Source organism: Dreissena polymorpha, chromosome 9 (assembly GCF_020536995.1).
Source record: "Dreissena polymorpha isolate Duluth1 chromosome 9, UMN_Dpol_1.0, whole genome shotgun sequence".
NCBI lineage: Eukaryota > Metazoa > Mollusca > Bivalvia > Myida > Dreissenidae > Dreissena > Dreissena polymorpha.
In genome coordinates this window covers 81,585,255-81,602,428 of record NC_068363.1, presented here as the reverse complement: position 1 = coordinate 81,602,428, position 17,174 = coordinate 81,585,255, and the positions used below count along the sequence as shown (strand labels likewise).

Here is a 17,174-nt window from a genome sequence, read left to right as displayed (position 1 = left end):
TCAATGTAATAACAATTGTGCTTCAAATTTTAATTAAACAAGGGCTGTTTGTAAAACATGCATGCCCCCATATGGGCTGTCAGTTGTAGTGGCAGCCATTGTGTGAATACGTTTTTTGTCACTGTGACCTTGACCTAGTGACCTGAAAATTAATAGGGGTCATCTGCCAGTCATGATCAATCTCTCTATGAAGTTTCATGATCCTAGGCCTAATTATTCTTGAGGTATCATCAGGAAACCATTTTACTGTTTCGAGTCACTGTTACCTTGACCTTTGACCTAGTGACCTGAAAATCAATAGGGGTCATCTGCCAGTCATGATCAATGTACCTATGAAGTTTCATGATCCTAGGCGTAAGCATTCTTGAGTTATCATCCGGAAACCATTTCACTTTTTCGAGTCACTGTGACCTTGACCTTTGACCTAGTGACCTGAAAATCAATAGGGGTCATCTGCCAGTCATGATCAATGTACCTATGAAGTTTCATGATCCAAGGCGTAAGCATTCTTGAGTTATCATCCGGAAACCATTTTACTGTTTTGAGTCACAGTGACCTTGACCTTTGACCTAGTGACCTGAAAATCAATAGGGGTCATCTGCCAGTCATGATCAATGTACCAAGGAAGTTTCATGATCCTTGGTCTAAGCATTCTTGAGTTATCATCCGGAAACCATTTTACTATTTTGAGTCACTGTGACCTTGACCTTTGACCTAGTGACCTGAAAATCAATAGGGGTCATCTGCCAGTCATGATCAATGTATCTAAGAAGTTTCATGATCCTAGGCCTAAGCGTTCTTGAGTTATCATCCAAAACCATCTGGTGGACGGACCGACCAATATGTGCAAAACAATATACCCCCTCTTCTTCAAAGGGGGGCATAATAATCAGAATCAATGACATAACCTCTATGCACTCAGTTACAGAACAAAGTATCCTCAAAAACACCCAAACAAATATGTATAAATTGTGTTTTCTACAAATGTATTTGATAACAACTATTCCCATTCAAAAGCATCATGCACTGGCCCTTAGTCACTTGACCAATATGGGAAGAAAAACAAAATTGTTGTGCAGTATATATGCTTGCATCACTATAGCTCAATTTGTTCTCGAGATCAGCTGAAACCATTTTTAGCTTGGCTGTTTTCGAAGAAAACCAAAGGTAATGTCATAGCCAGCTCTTTATCTGGTGCTCAAACCTTAACATAGGCTCTAAAATCAAAGTGCTTCCACATACAACTTTGAAACTTCATGTGAAGATGCACCTTGGTGAGTTCTACACACCACACCCACTTTTGGGTCACTAGTCAAGGTCACTTCTGACAAACTTTCATTTATTCAAAACTGCACCCACAGCCAAGCATTGGCATCCGCTATGTGGTGCTCTTGTTTTAAATGTAGTTACCTCGACCTTGACCTTGATCCTGCGAGGTTTCTTTAAAATCTTTGTTAAAAAAATTAGACAAAGAAAATATCAAAAGAAAAAGTGTATGTACCTACTCAGGACCGACTGACAATTCGGCGTCCCAAAAGCTTTACATCATCACTGCTCATGTATCAAGCTTAAACCATAGTTACCACTTTAGCAGCAACATATCTTAGCAATGTGTGGTCCAAGTTCAAATCTGGGTCATGTGCATGAAAAACCTAGGGTCAGGTGAAATCTTGGAAAAACTTACCGGTAGTAATCCTTCTACAAGCCACATTAATGACTCAATCAAACGAAACTTGATAGGAATTACTAATTCAAAATGGAATCCTCACAATATCAAAACATGTTTGAAATATGGGTTAAGTTTAAGAGCTAGGTCACAAGGTCAATCAAGTCTTTGACAATAGGTGTACCTTGAACTCTTTTGAGTACTTTAGGGCCATCATGGCGCTCTAAATTCAATAAATAAATGAAAGTAAGGATGTTCTCAAATTAAAAGTCAAGATCATACTTGTGGGTTAAAACAATACAAGGGGGACATTTGGCCCTCACAGTGACAACACTTGCTCAAGTATTAAGGGAGTGGGGTATATTGGCCCATTTTCAAGTCTAGAACAGAAAGGTGAATTCTACTATCATATGTGAAATATTCTGAGGCAAGCATCCAGTAGTTAGGCAACTCGTCATGAAGATGAAAATTCATAACACAAATACAACCTTTTAGCATACTGCAGTAAATCCTCACATGTATACATGTACATGTTAAGATTTCCCAAACTGTTAGCTTCCTTGTAAAAATACATGCACAATATTTATATAGTTGATAAAAAAAACAATATTGCATCAGCACTCTCAAAAGAAGGTAAGTTCTTTTAAGGCATTTTTAGAAGTGCAATTTCAAAAAGTCTGCTTAGTTTGTTACCTTGGCAACTGACTTTGTTATTTGTAACAAGGTATATTTTAATTCAAGGAAAATGCACAACAATTTTATTTTTTTTTTAGAGAAAACACTGTTAATTTAAATGACAAGTGTTATCTTTGTCACTAATTGTCTAATTACCAGTATTAGCCATTCATGTGCAATGACAAAACAATCCATATCAAAACCAAATTTTTATTTCAGAATGTCATTTTTTAACACAATTTCACACAAATACCAGTCTTGTCTACCAGTATTAACATACACGTGACAATTATCAACATGAAACTTTAATAACAAACTTAGTCACTGCTTCCTATCGTCCCTGTTTCTTTGCAACAGAAGCTGCTGTATCAAAACTGAAACACATAGACAAATACATACTAATGATAAAACGAAATATTTACTGTAAGTTGCATAAAAATTATATAATATTAGAAGTTTTTTCCATAATAAATACAATTTAAAGAATATAATTAATTGCAACCCATGGAACTCATACCTATCATAAGACCTGATAGTTCACATGTTGTTTAATAGAAATGATGTCCCCACAACACGTGTCTGGACACATACAAATCCACTTTATATTGTATTGTACCCGAGATTTAGCCCTGAACATTTACATCATTCAAAAATAACAAAGGGCAATAACTCTTATTTAGAAAAAGCTTAGGATTATGGTTCCTGCGCATGGCACTTCTTCCCATGAAGATTAATGTTGATATCGTTTGTCATATCTGACATATAGGACTGAAAAGTTACATAATAAAAAAATACAAAGGGCAATGCCTCTAATCGTATTTAAGAAAGTATAGGGTTATGGTTCTTGAGCATGGCACTTCTCCTAATTGATATCTATCTATACATCCATGAAGGTGCATGTTGAAATCTTGCATGGTATCTAAGATATAGCCCTCAATATAAAAGGGCAATAACTCTTATTAAACATGAGTTCCACGGTCGGAGACATATGCCCCCCCCCCCCAACAGGACTTTGAACTAGTGACCCCAATTTCAATAGGGGTCATCTACTGCACATGTGAATCAGTCAATTTGTTGAAAAGTTATTGATTGGAAACGATTTTCACACTTATTGTGACAGTGACCTTTGACCTAGTGACCCCAATTTAAAAGGGGTCATCTACTTTCCAAGGCCATTGGGCAAGGGGAAGTATCAAGCCAATCAGTCATTTGGTTGACCATGCAGTTATTAATCAGAAACGATTTTGACACTTATTCAGACAGTGACCTTGACCATTTACCTAGTGACCCCAATTTCTGTAGGGGTCATCTACAGTCCAAGGCAAATGCACATATGAAGTATCAAGCCAATCAGTCCATTTGTTGACCAGTTATTGATCGGAAATGATAAGAAACTTAGTGTGACAGTCACCTTAACCTTTGAGCTAGTGACCCCAATTTCAATAGAGGTCATCTACTGTCTAAGGCCAATGCACATGCGAAGTTTCAAGCCAATCTGTCAATCTGTTGACGAGTTTGGGGTCACTAGGTCAAAGGTCATGGTCACTGTCTCAATAAGCATGAAAATCATTTCATTGATCAGAAATGATTTTCATGCTTATTGAGACAGTAACCACAACCTTTGACCTAGTGACCCCAATTTCAATAGGGGTCATCTACTGTCCAAGGCCAATGCACATGTGAAGTACCAAGCCAATTAGTCAATTCATTGATAAGTTAATGATCGGAAATGATTTTCACACTTATTGTGACCTTGACCTTTTACCTAGAGTGACCCCAATTTCAATAGGGGTCATTCTACTGTGCAAGGCCAATGCACATGTGAAGTATCAAGCCAATGGGTCAATTGGTTGACGAGTTATTGATCAGAAATTATTTTCACACTTATTGTGATAGTGACCTTGACCTTTGACCTAGTGACCCCAATGTCAATAGGGGTAATCTACTGTTCAAGGCCAATGCACATGTGAAGTTTCAAGCCAATCTGTCAATCCATTGACTAGTTATTGATCGGAAACGAACTGGTCTACCGACAGACAGACAGACCGACCGACATCCAGCAATACAATTTACCCCCTCTTCTTCGAAAGGGGCATAAAAAGTATAGGGTTATGGTTCTTGTGCATATCACTTCTGCTCATTGATATCTATACACCCATAATGTTTCAAACTGATACCTTACATAGTTTCTGAGATAAAGCCCTGAAAATTTTGTGACACACAGACTGACCAACAACGGCAATTCTATATCACTCTGCCTTTTGCGGGGAAAATAAAAGTAATTAAATTAAATTTTGAGAGTTTCAGAGAGATCCACCGCGTAGTTCAAGGGGAGTTGAAAACACAAGAGTCAGGGGACTTTTTATTATATCGTGGATGAAAATACAAAGTTCAATAATTTTGCAAAACCTCGTTGCAGCATTAATCCCTGTCTTTTGTTCATCTACACAATAAGTTCATTCAACTGTGAAAGTTTGAGTGAGATCCATCTGAGAGTTAAAAAGGAGTTCAAAACAAAAGCTTCAGAACGTAGGACGGACAAGTGCAAAGCTTAATGTCTCCCACTTCGTACGGGCATACAAACTTAGGTATTCACTATATTACAATTATGTAGCTACTTTATATCCTTTATTTTTAACAATATGTTTAGTTTTTCAAAGTATTGTGTTATTTAACTGTTAGTCTTTGAAAAGACAAATACAAAGAACATAAATAGTATTTACAATTAACGACTCCATTCATTTCAATGACTACATGTACTTCATGTATTTTACTTTCAAGTGAAATAATTCATCAACTGAGCAGTAGTTACAATATCAGACACTGACTTACTTGAACAACTGTTCAGCCCTCTCCTCATCTCTAGAAAGCTGGCTCTGTGACTGAAAAAGTAGTTTGAACATGAAGCAAGCTTATATCTGTGACTGAAAAAGTAGTTTGAACATGAAGCAAGCTTATATCTGTGACTGAAAAAGTAGTTTGAACATGAAGCAAGCTTATATCTGTGACTGAAAAAGTAGTTCCAACATGAAGCAAGCTTATATCTGTGACTGAAAAAGTAGTTTGAACATGAAGCAAGCTTATATCTGTGACTGAAAAAGTAGTTCCAACATGAAGCAAGCTTATATATGTGACTGAAAAAGTAGTTTGAACATGAAGCAAGCTTATATCTGTGACTGAAAAAGTAGTTTGAACATGAAGCAAGCTTATAGTGATACAAGAGGCGCCCTTAAGGGCTGACCTTAGGCACCAATTGTTTAAGACATGACATTGTGATCTAGTTTTTATGCCAATTAAACTTTATTCAAACATTGCCTTCATATTATGAAGATACATTGCATTCTTACCACGAGTCCTATAAAGGGACCCTAGAGAGATTTCAATGATTTTCGAAGATTTGACTTGGTGACTTAGTTTTGAACGCACATGACCCAGATTTAAATGCAGCCTGAATATTGTCATGTAAAGCATTTTGACCAATTTTCATCAAGATTAAGCCATATACAGTACACTCCACGCGTTTTCCCCAATTTCCCTCCATACTCCGCGGGTTTCGACCTGGAGGGAGATTAAGAAAATCCCGCTATACGCGGCGTTTGCATGATTTTGGACGCGGCGGTTAACGATCGGCAAAACTAATAAGCCGACGCGGCGGCCCTCGGCGTTGGCAACGCGTTGGACCAAATCGGCAGAGTGACATTCACACATGTTAATCCCTTTTGTCAAAACACCGCAGACAGCAGTCTACACAATAGGTCAGTAGACAAGCTTTGCGTGTTTTCATAACGTCAAACACTTAAAATCCAGTTCCGCCCAGATGTCTTCTGTAATCAGTTTACAGTACAATTAGTGTTAAAACAATTCGCCCCTTTCCAGTTTAGCGCCCCCTAGCGGTTAGCAGGTGATATCAAATCAAAGATGGCTGCCTATGGGGTCATAACCCATATGATATGAAGACATTGACAATCGATATATATACAGTAAAGTCGTTCGCTAAACACCATCAAAAAAGAATTAAACTCATCTACAAGGTAAATATGATTGTTTCTTCAATTATTCTTTTATAGTCAGCTGATTACATCTATTTAGTATAATCAAAATTGACGGTAGGCATCGGTGCGCTGTGTTGAAAAGAGCGGGTGGGGTAATGTAAATACATTACATATCGGTAGTTAATACATTGAAGTGTTAAATTTATGTTTGAAACAGCGTAAAAATATTTAATAAGTGAACTTTAACAATAATATGAATGTTTACCACCATAAATCAATCAATCATTATTTTAAAGTAATCCCATCAACACACAGGATGAAGTGCATTCATACCACTAAGCCTCTTAGGTTGAGTCAGTGCAACTGTAAATGCTGTAACAGGACTATTTCAGTGTCCGAAAGTATTTGATAAGTTGCATGTGTGTTTAAAATCTAGATAGAACATATAATAGTGTCACACAGCAATTAGTCACTGTCAGTGTGTTACAATGATATTACCAGTGTAATGGCAGAGGTAGTGTTCACCCATCAAGTGCCAAAGGTTACCAATTTGATTCTCTGTCAAGACAAGCCATAGTCAAGTAAAAAATAGTATTGTATGTATTTGTCTGAAAACAAATGAGCCAGAGTGTGGAGTCGCATAAATTGTTATTCTTTTTGCAGGATCTAAAATGTCGAAGAAACGTAAGCTCGGGGACGGCTCTACTAAAGATGTTCAGCTGTATTGTCTGTGCCGACAGAAGAATGACGAGAATGAAATGATGGTTGAATGTGACTTCTGCGATGGTTGGTTTCACCCACGTTGTGTTGACATGGATGAAGACGAGGCTGGTTATTTGTCTTCATGGAACTGCCCTGGTTGTATAGAGATCATGAATGAAAATCCAACATTGACTCGCAAAGGTAAACATTTTCTGTGAAGTGTTTAAATATATTTTGAAAATAGATCGGTTTTAAAATGTTAGCTTAGCATCTTTAGAAGTACTGACAGAATAGTGTACGGTTTGGATCCTTATCAGCTTGCACTTAAAGACACAAGCTGATCGGGATCGAAACTATTAACACTCACGCTAAGTCCATTTTCCTGTGACGCAGATTATATTATAATAACATTTAATATTATAGACAAGGAATGCATGTGCCTATTGGGATTAGTGCTTCAGTATAGATAAAGCAGATACTCCTGTACAGTGTATATTGCATGATTTAAAGCCAAAAAAACAGGCAGTATTATTAGTTGTACATATTATAAATCATGTAGCTATAAAGTCAAAATCTGGTCACTTTCGCTCAGATGATTGGTACAACAACTAAAGGAGTCTCGTTATGTGAAAGCCTATATTATTATGTATGTTTTTGACAATGTGAATCTTGATGAGACAGTGTGGATCAAAGCATTCATTGTTGGATTTCATGTAGCACTGGTCATATTTCATTCACTTGGCAACTTCTTTTGCAAATTAGCCATACCAAGCAAAAACTAATAATGAAAAAGTTGTAACTAGTTTTTTTCAAGATTCAAAATGCAGTCTTCACAGGTGCCAAATTCTGTAATATTTAGATTCTATCTTCAAAATTATTTACCAGCAACTTATACATATACAAAGTCTCTGTAAGCATTTAACTTGAACAAAGTACTTTAATTAGTTAAATTTATTTATTACAGCTTTACTGGCTTTCCAAGGAAGAATTGCCCCAAAGAACGGCTGGGGTCAAGATTTCTATGTCACCGATATCGACGAGAAGGTCTTGGATGAGAAAGTCAAGACAAAACGACATAGAATTGAGGGATACAACCTTTTTCGAGAAGGCAAAGTATCAAAACTAAGTTGCGTGAAATCCGAATCCGGAAAATATATATATTTTAAGGGTGTCGCTGTCCCTTCTATGAAGGATAAGGACTACCATGTCCATTTGTGTCTGAAAAATGGTGGTACCTCCATGAAGTGGGCAACTTGCACCTGTCCTGCTGGTAATGATGGACAGTGCAAACATGTTGTGGCCATTGTGTACTTGATAATTGACCTCCATAGACAAGGAGTGGAGAAAATTCCAGACATCCAAACTTGTACAGATAAATTACAAATGTGGCATGTGCGAAAACCCATTTCTGACGAACTACTTTTGTTTAGTGACATTAACTTTGTGAAACATGACCCTTTCAAAGTGGCAAAGAGAGAATTGTGTTCTACAGTGAAATATCACAATCCTGTACCGCACTTTGCAAAAGCTGTGTCAAGTACACAGATTGAAAAACTTGTTAAATTGTATGACACTGGTGGGCTGAAATTGCCAGTTATAGAAACATTAAGGAGCAACAACTGTGAGCCAGTGTTACCAAAAGCCCAAAGTGATGCAAGTGACTTGAATGACATGCTCTTTGAGCGATTACAAGAAACAACCAGTACCTTCAGCAAAACTTGCCATGAATTCAGCGAAAATGAGAAGACATTCTATGAAGGACTTATCACCTGTGACATTAAGATGTCTAAAAACATTGAAAAACAAACACGGATGCAAAGCAAAAATGCTAAGTGGTTTTCTGAGCGCGAGTACAGAATAACATCTTCTACATTTGGAACATTTTGTAGAATGAAGTCAACAACTGATCCATGTAAAACATTTGACCAAAAAAAGGTGCACTTCACAAGTCGCAGTGTAAAACATGGGATCATGTATGAGAATGTTGCGTTTGCTAAATATGCACAACAGACAAATGTTACAGACAGTGCTGTAGGTCTGGTAGTGAATCCAAACATTCCATTTCTTGGTGCAAGTCCTGACCGAATAGTTCTGACAGAAGATAGGGTCATGAAGTTGGTAGAAGTGAAATGTCCATACAGTTTGTTTGATAGAAAAACTTCAATCCAGAAACAGATAAATAATAGATCATTCTATTTGAAAAAAGACAATGACAGAGTCAAGCTACATGAAAAGCATGACTATTACTTTCAGATTCAAGGACAGTTAAATATTTGTGGTATCGAAACATGTGACCTGGTTGTGTTTGTTCCCCCTGATGACATTATGATAGTTTGTGTGGAAAGGGACCAACACTTCTTCAACAGTGTCATGTTGCCTAAGCTGTCAGACATATGGTTCAACAAGTTACTGCCACACTTTGTTTCTTAATGCTTTCTGTAGTGTCAGTCTATGTTATTAGATGCATTCCTTTTATATTAGTGTATTATTTGAGTCGTGTTACAGGAAAAGGTACCTTAAGTAGATTGAAACCAGATAGAAAATCTCAGTCCGTTCTGAATCCAGTTTGCTATTCATCCAGTAAAGAATAGATGTTGAATCCTTATCAGACTGCACTTTTAAGCAAAGGCTAAACTATATTCAAACTTTACGTAATCTCCGTAAGGTCCCTTTTCCTGTGATATGGCTCATTACTTTACGTCAGGAATTACACAGCTCTCCTTACAGTGAAAATGGTCTTTAATTGAGTGGAGTTAGTCGGAATAATACTGCATGTTTGAAATGTTGTGGTTAAAAAAAACTGCCTTGTATAAAAATTGTAAAAATGTACTTTTATAGATCTGTAATATATGTTTATATCATATGTATTTTAACTGTTTGAATACAAATGGCATATATATCAGCATGACAAAATGTGTTTTCAGTTTAGTAAAGTTCTAGTTCACAAGTCATCTTAATTTAACCCTTTGCATGCTGGGAAATTTGCCGTCTGCTAAAATGTCGTCTGCTGAATTTCTAAAATTAGCATTTTCTTCGATTTTTTTCAAAGAATATTATCAGAATAGCAAACAGTTTGGATCCTGATAAGACGCCACGTTCTGTGGCGTCTCATCTGGATCCAAACTGTTTGCAAAGGCCTTCAAAATTCGGTTCCCGCACTGAAAGGGTAAATGTGGTTAAAAAACTGCTGTCTCATGCTTGCTCATTATGTGTATAATATGTTGATATGTATTTTGAATGTTTCCATATGGAAATTCATGAATTAAAAGTGTAAAGTTTACTTCTGTTTTTACTTTTGATAAACATGAATGAAGAGTGACCATTCTCGTCTTAGATATAATGTCTGGTATAAATGGTGTCTGCTGAATTTCTACAGTTACAGGTTCTATATGATTTGAAAAACAAACGATCTTTGGCTTCCGATAAGTTCTATACACTAAGTTAATTTTCAAGTTTAACTTCAATGACTTCATTCATTACCAAATGGATCTTGATCGCTTCCTCATTTTTGCACCGAGAGGATTGATTCCACCAAGCACTCGTTTGAGAAGGCTCATGGACCTTTTCAAAAACCAATTAGATATACAACAAATGTACTATGTAAAAATTTTATTAAGCGTTCTATGCACATTTGAGGAATAACATTATTATTTAAATATATCAACAAATAAAAGCACTAAAAATAAGCATCATTTATAAATAATCAAAATCAAGAGATGACCTAATATTTTAACAGAGGTTTAGCTTTAATAAATAACAAGGACAATTGATTAGGAAAAAACAATTGTCTGCAGATTAAAATAAATCTTCATATTCAAGGTCATTTTTTGGTTCTTCTGAAGAATAGCAGTAATAAATGTTGCTATCTCAAATTAACACAAACATTAGGAAAAGATATATAAATATTAAATATCAAATTTAATTACAAGTATTTTCTGAAGTAGAGCTATAGCTATATATAATTTAATTTATATCTCAAATTATAAACATTAGTTTGGACTTCATAATATTATGACAATTCATTATTTCATTTCTTAAATGACATTCTAAACTCTTTAATTTCTATTCCATAAAGATGAATGATAATGACTAAAAAAAAAGTGATGTGACCAAACATTCATACACTCAGTGTTTCATCAGCACTATATAGATGATACAGAATAACAAATCTGCATATAAACATCTTGCAAAATTCTTTGTAACTATGGGAAGTCCTTGGCAACAATGGATAAAAAGGTGTCATAAATTATGGGACATCCTTCATATGGCACATGGCCTTAAGCAATATCCAGCTGATCAACTCTCGTCTACACAGTCACTAGGGGATCTATGACCCCTTGTTTATTGGCATTGATTGGGATTACAGTGGCCACCTGCAGTTTTAAGTGTGCAATATCTAATATTGCCAGCAGATCAATAAGTCACTAAATTTTTTTACAGGTTCTTATGCAGTAAGGGTTTAGGCAACATTTTAATTTTAATATTATAACTATGTTGTGTATTTTCCAAATCAGTCTTATAGCCTATAAATAGGATAATATATCAAATGCAGTAGAATATGAAATAGAGGACCAGACATGTATGTTTTATAACTTTATTATAAGATATATCAATATAGAGTCAATAATTATTTGAAAAATCCTGATTCTAGTTCCATCATGGACTATGTTATTCTATACATGTATGAAATTGAAAGTGATTCAAGGTGCATTAACTAAGTATTTAGTTCATATCCATATTAGGAGCCAATTTTCAGGGAAATTTCAGGTTTGCATGCTGACAAAAATAAAAATTATGGAAATCATTTCTTGATATTTCACATTAATCTGACAGTCGTGTCCAAATGGTTAACACTGTAAATGCTGGGAAATATGTCGTCTGCTGAATTTCTAAAAATATAATTTTAACTATCTGCTGAATTTCTAAAAATATCATTTTAACTTTCTTTCAAAAAACACTATCAAAATATCATTTAGTGGCATCTGATCAGGATCCAAACTGTAAAAAGTAAAGGCCATTAAAGTTTGGTTCCAGCACTAAAAGGGTTAAAATAAAATATAAACATATGAATTCAGGACTTTTCACAGTTTTCTGTATTAAATTTTCAATGATATTGTTTTTTTTTCTTCAGTAATCTTACTATAATTATATTTACACTTTAACACAATATTTAATACTGAACACACATATGAAATAACACTTGTTCAGTTTCTGCAAAATCACAAAGGCCGGCTTCCCATCTAGCGTGCCACAAAAGCCATTGTAAATTGTAACTGTTCAAACAAGTTTTCTGACAGAACCACAAAGAGGACCTTTTTATTTATTCTTAAATAAGCTACCAGTGAAATTGGCCAAGTGAGCACAAACCGTCCAAATTTTTTCCAACATTGGGCAAAGTGATATTGGGACTGTGTGTCTGAGTATTTCAAATTCTTTCACCTTTCTTATTGCTCGTTCCACATGCACTCGTACTGCGGCTATGTTCCTTGTCGCCGCAAGCTGTTGGGAGGTGAACTGAGCCTGGTTCTCAAGAAACGGGGGGATTGTTAACGATAGGTTTCTCTCCTTCAAATCCTCTTCAATATCAAAACCTTTGTCGGCCATGACTGAATCTCCCTCCTCCAGAATATCGTATAAGCCACAGTGCCTTACAATTTTTTTGTCACTGCATCTACCCGCATATAAACTTGAGATGAAAGTAATTTGGCCACTGGGTGCTATACCCACGAGTCCTTTGGCAGTGTTATGGTGTTTATAGGAGCTAAATGTTTCCCTTTGGCACACTGATGCTGACGGCTGTTCAATGAATATCTCTGTACAGTCAATAATGACTCGTGTGTCAGGGTAATCAGTCCGGAATGAAATGGGCATTGTTTTTCGCACCTGTTTGTGGGACGGCCAAATTGGTAGGCACCTTAACCTGTCAAACAGGAAAAGAATCCAGGTATTCACAATCTTCGAAATATGTCCTTCAGATAAGTTATACAAGTCTGCAATTACTTTCTCTGGAAGACCTTTTCGAAGGCGGACCAATGTGAGAAAAAGTTCCTCTAGGGGAGACAGAGATCTGGATGGCCCCCTCTTCGACACAAACTCATACGCTTTACCTTGAGAAGTATTTTCCGAACCAACATAGTACAAAAAGTTACATTCAGGCTGAAGGAAGTGAAAGAAAGCACACATAGCTGTGTATGAAGGGAAGCCTGTGTAATATCTGATGTCACTATCAGAAGAACAGAACCGCACAATCGTAAACTTTTCTTTAGATCTTGCATGCAGCAGGGCTTTGTGCTGCTTGAAGAGGTCCTCTTTGTGTGGTGAAGGGTCTGCTTCAATGTCTTGAAGGCTGTCATCTGTAGATGAAGATTGCTTACTAGTGTTCAAGGTATCTGGCGAAGGAGAAACATCCTGTATGTCACAGTCATCAATGACATAGTCCATATTGTCACTTGGTCCAGAGTATGAATGATCTATCATGAATGAACTGCCAGAGACACACCTTTGACCACTTTCTGTCACTTTCAGCGTCTTAGGTGTTTTGTCCCTGAATAGCTTTCTACGTGGAATTTTTGGCGTGACCCATGAAAATATTGTGGGCAGAGCGTCTTTTTTCAACCTTCTACGCACTTGTCCTGGCACAGCCACTTCATAACAAGTTCCCTCAAAATGAGCTGAACATATCCTTGTATGCTTGTTCAAATTAAAGTTCTTACCAATGTCTCTTCGAATGTTCTTTACCCATTTCTGTTTCAAACTTTCATCCTTGGGAAATGAATGGAAAGAAAGATCCTGCGAGGATTTCACTCTAGAGTCACTAGTACACAACGGCACACAGCAATGATGAGGCATCTGAAAAATAAACATAACAGACACTGTTATTGCCATTTTCAATGTTAAACTTAAGGGCCCGGAGAAAAAAATTCGGTTGGTCTGGAAAGCGGAAACAATCAATTTATTTTTTGGGGCCTATCATAAATGGAAAAAATTTTTTAAAAAATCTGGAAATGCTTATCCTTTGAGAGCAACCAAACCAAAAATGAAAGTAAAAAAATTGCGACTCAGTTTTATCATATCCATTCATGAGAGGGAGGCAATAGAAGGTTAAACATCTCTTACCACTAGCACCGGCTTAAGCAGTATTCAATACTCAACACGAAGCGTTTTATATTCAGACGACCACACAGACTTTACATGTTTTAGTGTTTCCCTGATTTTAATAAAGTCAAAGAATGCATTCATGACATACTGTTCACATATGATAGTCGATACTGGAATTTCATTTAAAAATGATTGTCATCTATCAATGAGGATTCACATTTATTTAATATTAATATTTTTACATATAACATTTTATTTGGACGCTATTTTCAGCCTAAATCTACCTCATTTCAATGTACGTAGATATCAATGTGTTTACATTACCCCACCAAGTCTTTTCAACACAGCGCACGTCAATTTTGATGTAAGGACTTGATATTATCAGCTGGCATTAAGAAAAAACTGCAGAAACAAATATATTTACCTTTGTTGTGTTTGTTTCTCCTTTGATTATGTTTACGTTGTGAATTTAATGTATATTTATCGCTTTTCAATGCTTTCATATCATATGGGTCATGACCCCATAGGCAGCCATCTTTGTTTTGAAATCACCTCCTGACCGCTAGGGGCGCTAAACTGGAAAGTCGCGAATTACTCTACTAAAATACCGTATCGATAAAGATTCGGCGTGTTCGATTTGAAATTATTTTAGAGGAAATATCAACTTATTCGCGATATAATTTCGTTAATAAATACCAAAGAAACTTTTAACCGAAATCAACAATGTGCTCTGCGCTACAAAGTTTTATAAAAAAAATCAATACACGCACTCTTTGCAGGAGTATACATTGACCTTGTACATTGCAGCATAATTTTCGCGCGCTTTTGTCGGGAAATATACATGAGGACTGTATATTGGAAGCATTTGTAAACGTCGTGTTAACAATTAAAAATCGTAGTGTGTTTCGGATTACTAATTATGATTCTTATTTGGAAATTTTACGGAACATTTATTCTTGTGTCATATGTGTTGATTTAATATTAATTTGTCAAATGTATTATATTAGACTAATTCATATTGTAGACGTACCTGTGAATTAAAAAACATAAGTTTTATATGTATTAATTTTCTATACAATTATCTTTTTTATACATGTACTACAGTATTTACACAATTAATTATAACAATAGGAGGTTTTTGTGTGACGTCACAAGAGGGGTTTTCCGTTACTAAAAATAGATTGGCCGTCAACTTCTCGATCGCGGCCTATTATATTGTATCAGAGTAAAGGTCGTCGGAAGACTTAATACCTACAATTTCACAAAACAAAACTACAAATACCCGTATTCTTTTTTAAGTAAGACTTTAATAAATGATATTTCAAAAATTATAAAACATATAATAATTTGAATATTATTATAAGTGGTGTGGGTGCGATAGTGTTATTTTTCATCAGAGATTGAAATTTAGTGTAAGGGGTGTATTGAATCAGTCATAAAACAAAGCCCTTAAATAGCTCAATACATTTCCATCTTGAAATGTAGTTTTAATTTTCTTTTACATTGAATGAATTTTCGTTTCGTTTACATTGAATGAAAATATTAATAATTTAAGCATTCCAATTGAAAAAACACCTGCATATTTTGCAAATTGAACTGTCTTTGCATGTACATGTATATTGAAAACTCTTCTCTAGTGATAATGAGCGATACAAATCTAGCATTTTATGATACCATAAATCTACACATTTAATTTATTTTACGCAAGTATTTTATATCTGTATATAATGACCAAACGCAATTGCTTGTTTTCATGATGATGAGGTTTCGAACACTGCTGCAGTAACGCACGATCTTTACACATTATAGCAGAGTTTACATTTGCAGGTACCCGTTAAATATGTTAATTGTGTAGCAGTAAATTTGTAAAATATTTTAAATGTATAGTTATTAAACACTTTATTGTTATGTTTAAACTGGCTAATATATATACTTAATAGTTCCTAGCTGTTCATCCATTTCGGACAAATGTCTATTTTTTAAATATGTTCAAATATTTTATTAAAGCAACTGTTAAGTTTTTGACTTAATATACTAAGAGATGACATGGAGGTTTCATAAATTGTGTTTAATGACCAGACACATGTGGTTTATGCAGAGACCCCATACAGAGTCACACAAGTATAGGTCCCTGGGTTTATTACACACTGTTTTCTTAGTAATTGTCTGGACAGTATCCGATCATATCGAGATAATCGGTTAGTGATAAACAAAGGGCAATTAAACACTGGGTTAAAGATGCTGAAACAAAGAGTGTCAAAACTGGTGTGAACAATTAAATAAAAGCATTTACATTTATCAAGAGGATTTCGTTAATCTGTAACAAGGTAAGTTTTTACAGACAAATAGGTTCAAATCATTTTCTATATGTTGATAACATAAATTCAATCAATTTGTTGTTTGTTTTCGTCCTTATTTGTGTTCCTTCATTAAATTCATTTTAATCTGAAGAATTTTAAGTTCTGAGTATTTTTTGTTCTTCAAAAGGGTCGCGAATATGATTGTAACCTTATCACGATGCGGTTCATCACATGCAAACAATAGCAGAATGGCCGCATTTTTGACGGCCAAAATTTGAGCATGCGCAAACGTGACGTCATTATCGGAATCCCCAAAACCTCCTATGTTTTTATTTTTTGGCATGCCCAGTAGCACACTGCTAACGCGGCGTTGCGCGGCGATCACTGATAAGAACGGAAAGTGTCTGCATTTACCGACTAGCCTAAAGTAATACACGCCGCGGGAATTAGCGAACGCGGCGTAACGCCGAGCGTTTTATCAAGTTCACCTCGCTCTTCAAACGCCGCGTGAACACTCGCTAGCAGAAAAAAAACCCGCGGAGGGAGCGCGTTTTTTGGGGAAAACGCGTGGAGTGTACTGTATGTGGCCTCTTGAGTGGTTACAACGTTTTTTCTAAGATTATTCAGATCAACATTTTGACCAGGTTTCATCAAGATTGAGTCATAAATGTGGCCTCTTGTTTGAACATGCACTTGAGAACTGTTATAACCCAACACTTCCCAAACTTGATCATCTCAGTT

General features: G+C 35.8%; 2 protein-coding genes and 1 long non-coding RNA gene across 4 annotated transcripts; 1 reads left to right on the top strand and 2 right to left on the bottom strand.

Annotated features, from left to right (window-relative positions):
• Window positions 1–2,535: 2,535 nt before the first annotated feature.
• Window positions 2,536–5,436, bottom strand: LOC127844026 (uncharacterized). Its single transcript, XR_008032521.1, has 2 exons — window positions 5,174–5,436; window positions 2,536–2,715 (listed from the first exon to the last, which is right to left on the bottom strand). It is a non-coding gene; the product is annotated as an uncharacterized LOC127844026 (long non-coding RNA).
• A 769-nt stretch (window positions 5,437–6,205) lies between these two features.
• Window positions 6,206–10,315, top strand: LOC127843988 (uncharacterized). Of its 2 annotated transcripts, XM_052373938.1 has the most exons (3): window positions 6,206–6,372; window positions 6,997–7,236; window positions 8,000–10,315. In XM_052373938.1, exons 2-3 carry the CDS (start codon window positions 7,005–7,007, stop codon window positions 9,463–9,465), a joined length of 1,698 nt encoding a protein of 565 aa, XP_052229898.1. In that variant the 5' UTR covers window positions 6,206–6,372; window positions 6,997–7,004; the 3' UTR covers window positions 9,466–10,315. The 2 variants fall into 2 exon arrangements, with proteins under 2 accessions (XP_052229898.1, XP_052229899.1); XM_052373939.1 differs by lacking the exon at window positions 6,206–6,372 and having other exon boundaries at window positions 6,416–7,236.
• Window positions 10,316–10,631: 316 nt separating this feature from the next.
• Window positions 10,632–14,720, bottom strand: LOC127843989 (uncharacterized). Its single transcript, XM_052373940.1, has 2 exons — window positions 14,558–14,720; window positions 10,632–13,884 (listed from the first exon to the last, which is right to left on the bottom strand). The coding sequence occupies exon 2, from the start codon at window positions 13,882–13,884 to the stop codon at window positions 12,352–12,354; it is 1,533 nt and encodes a 510-aa protein (XP_052229900.1). The 5' UTR covers window positions 14,558–14,720; the 3' UTR covers window positions 10,632–12,351.
• Window positions 14,721–17,174: the final 2,454 nt, after the last annotated feature.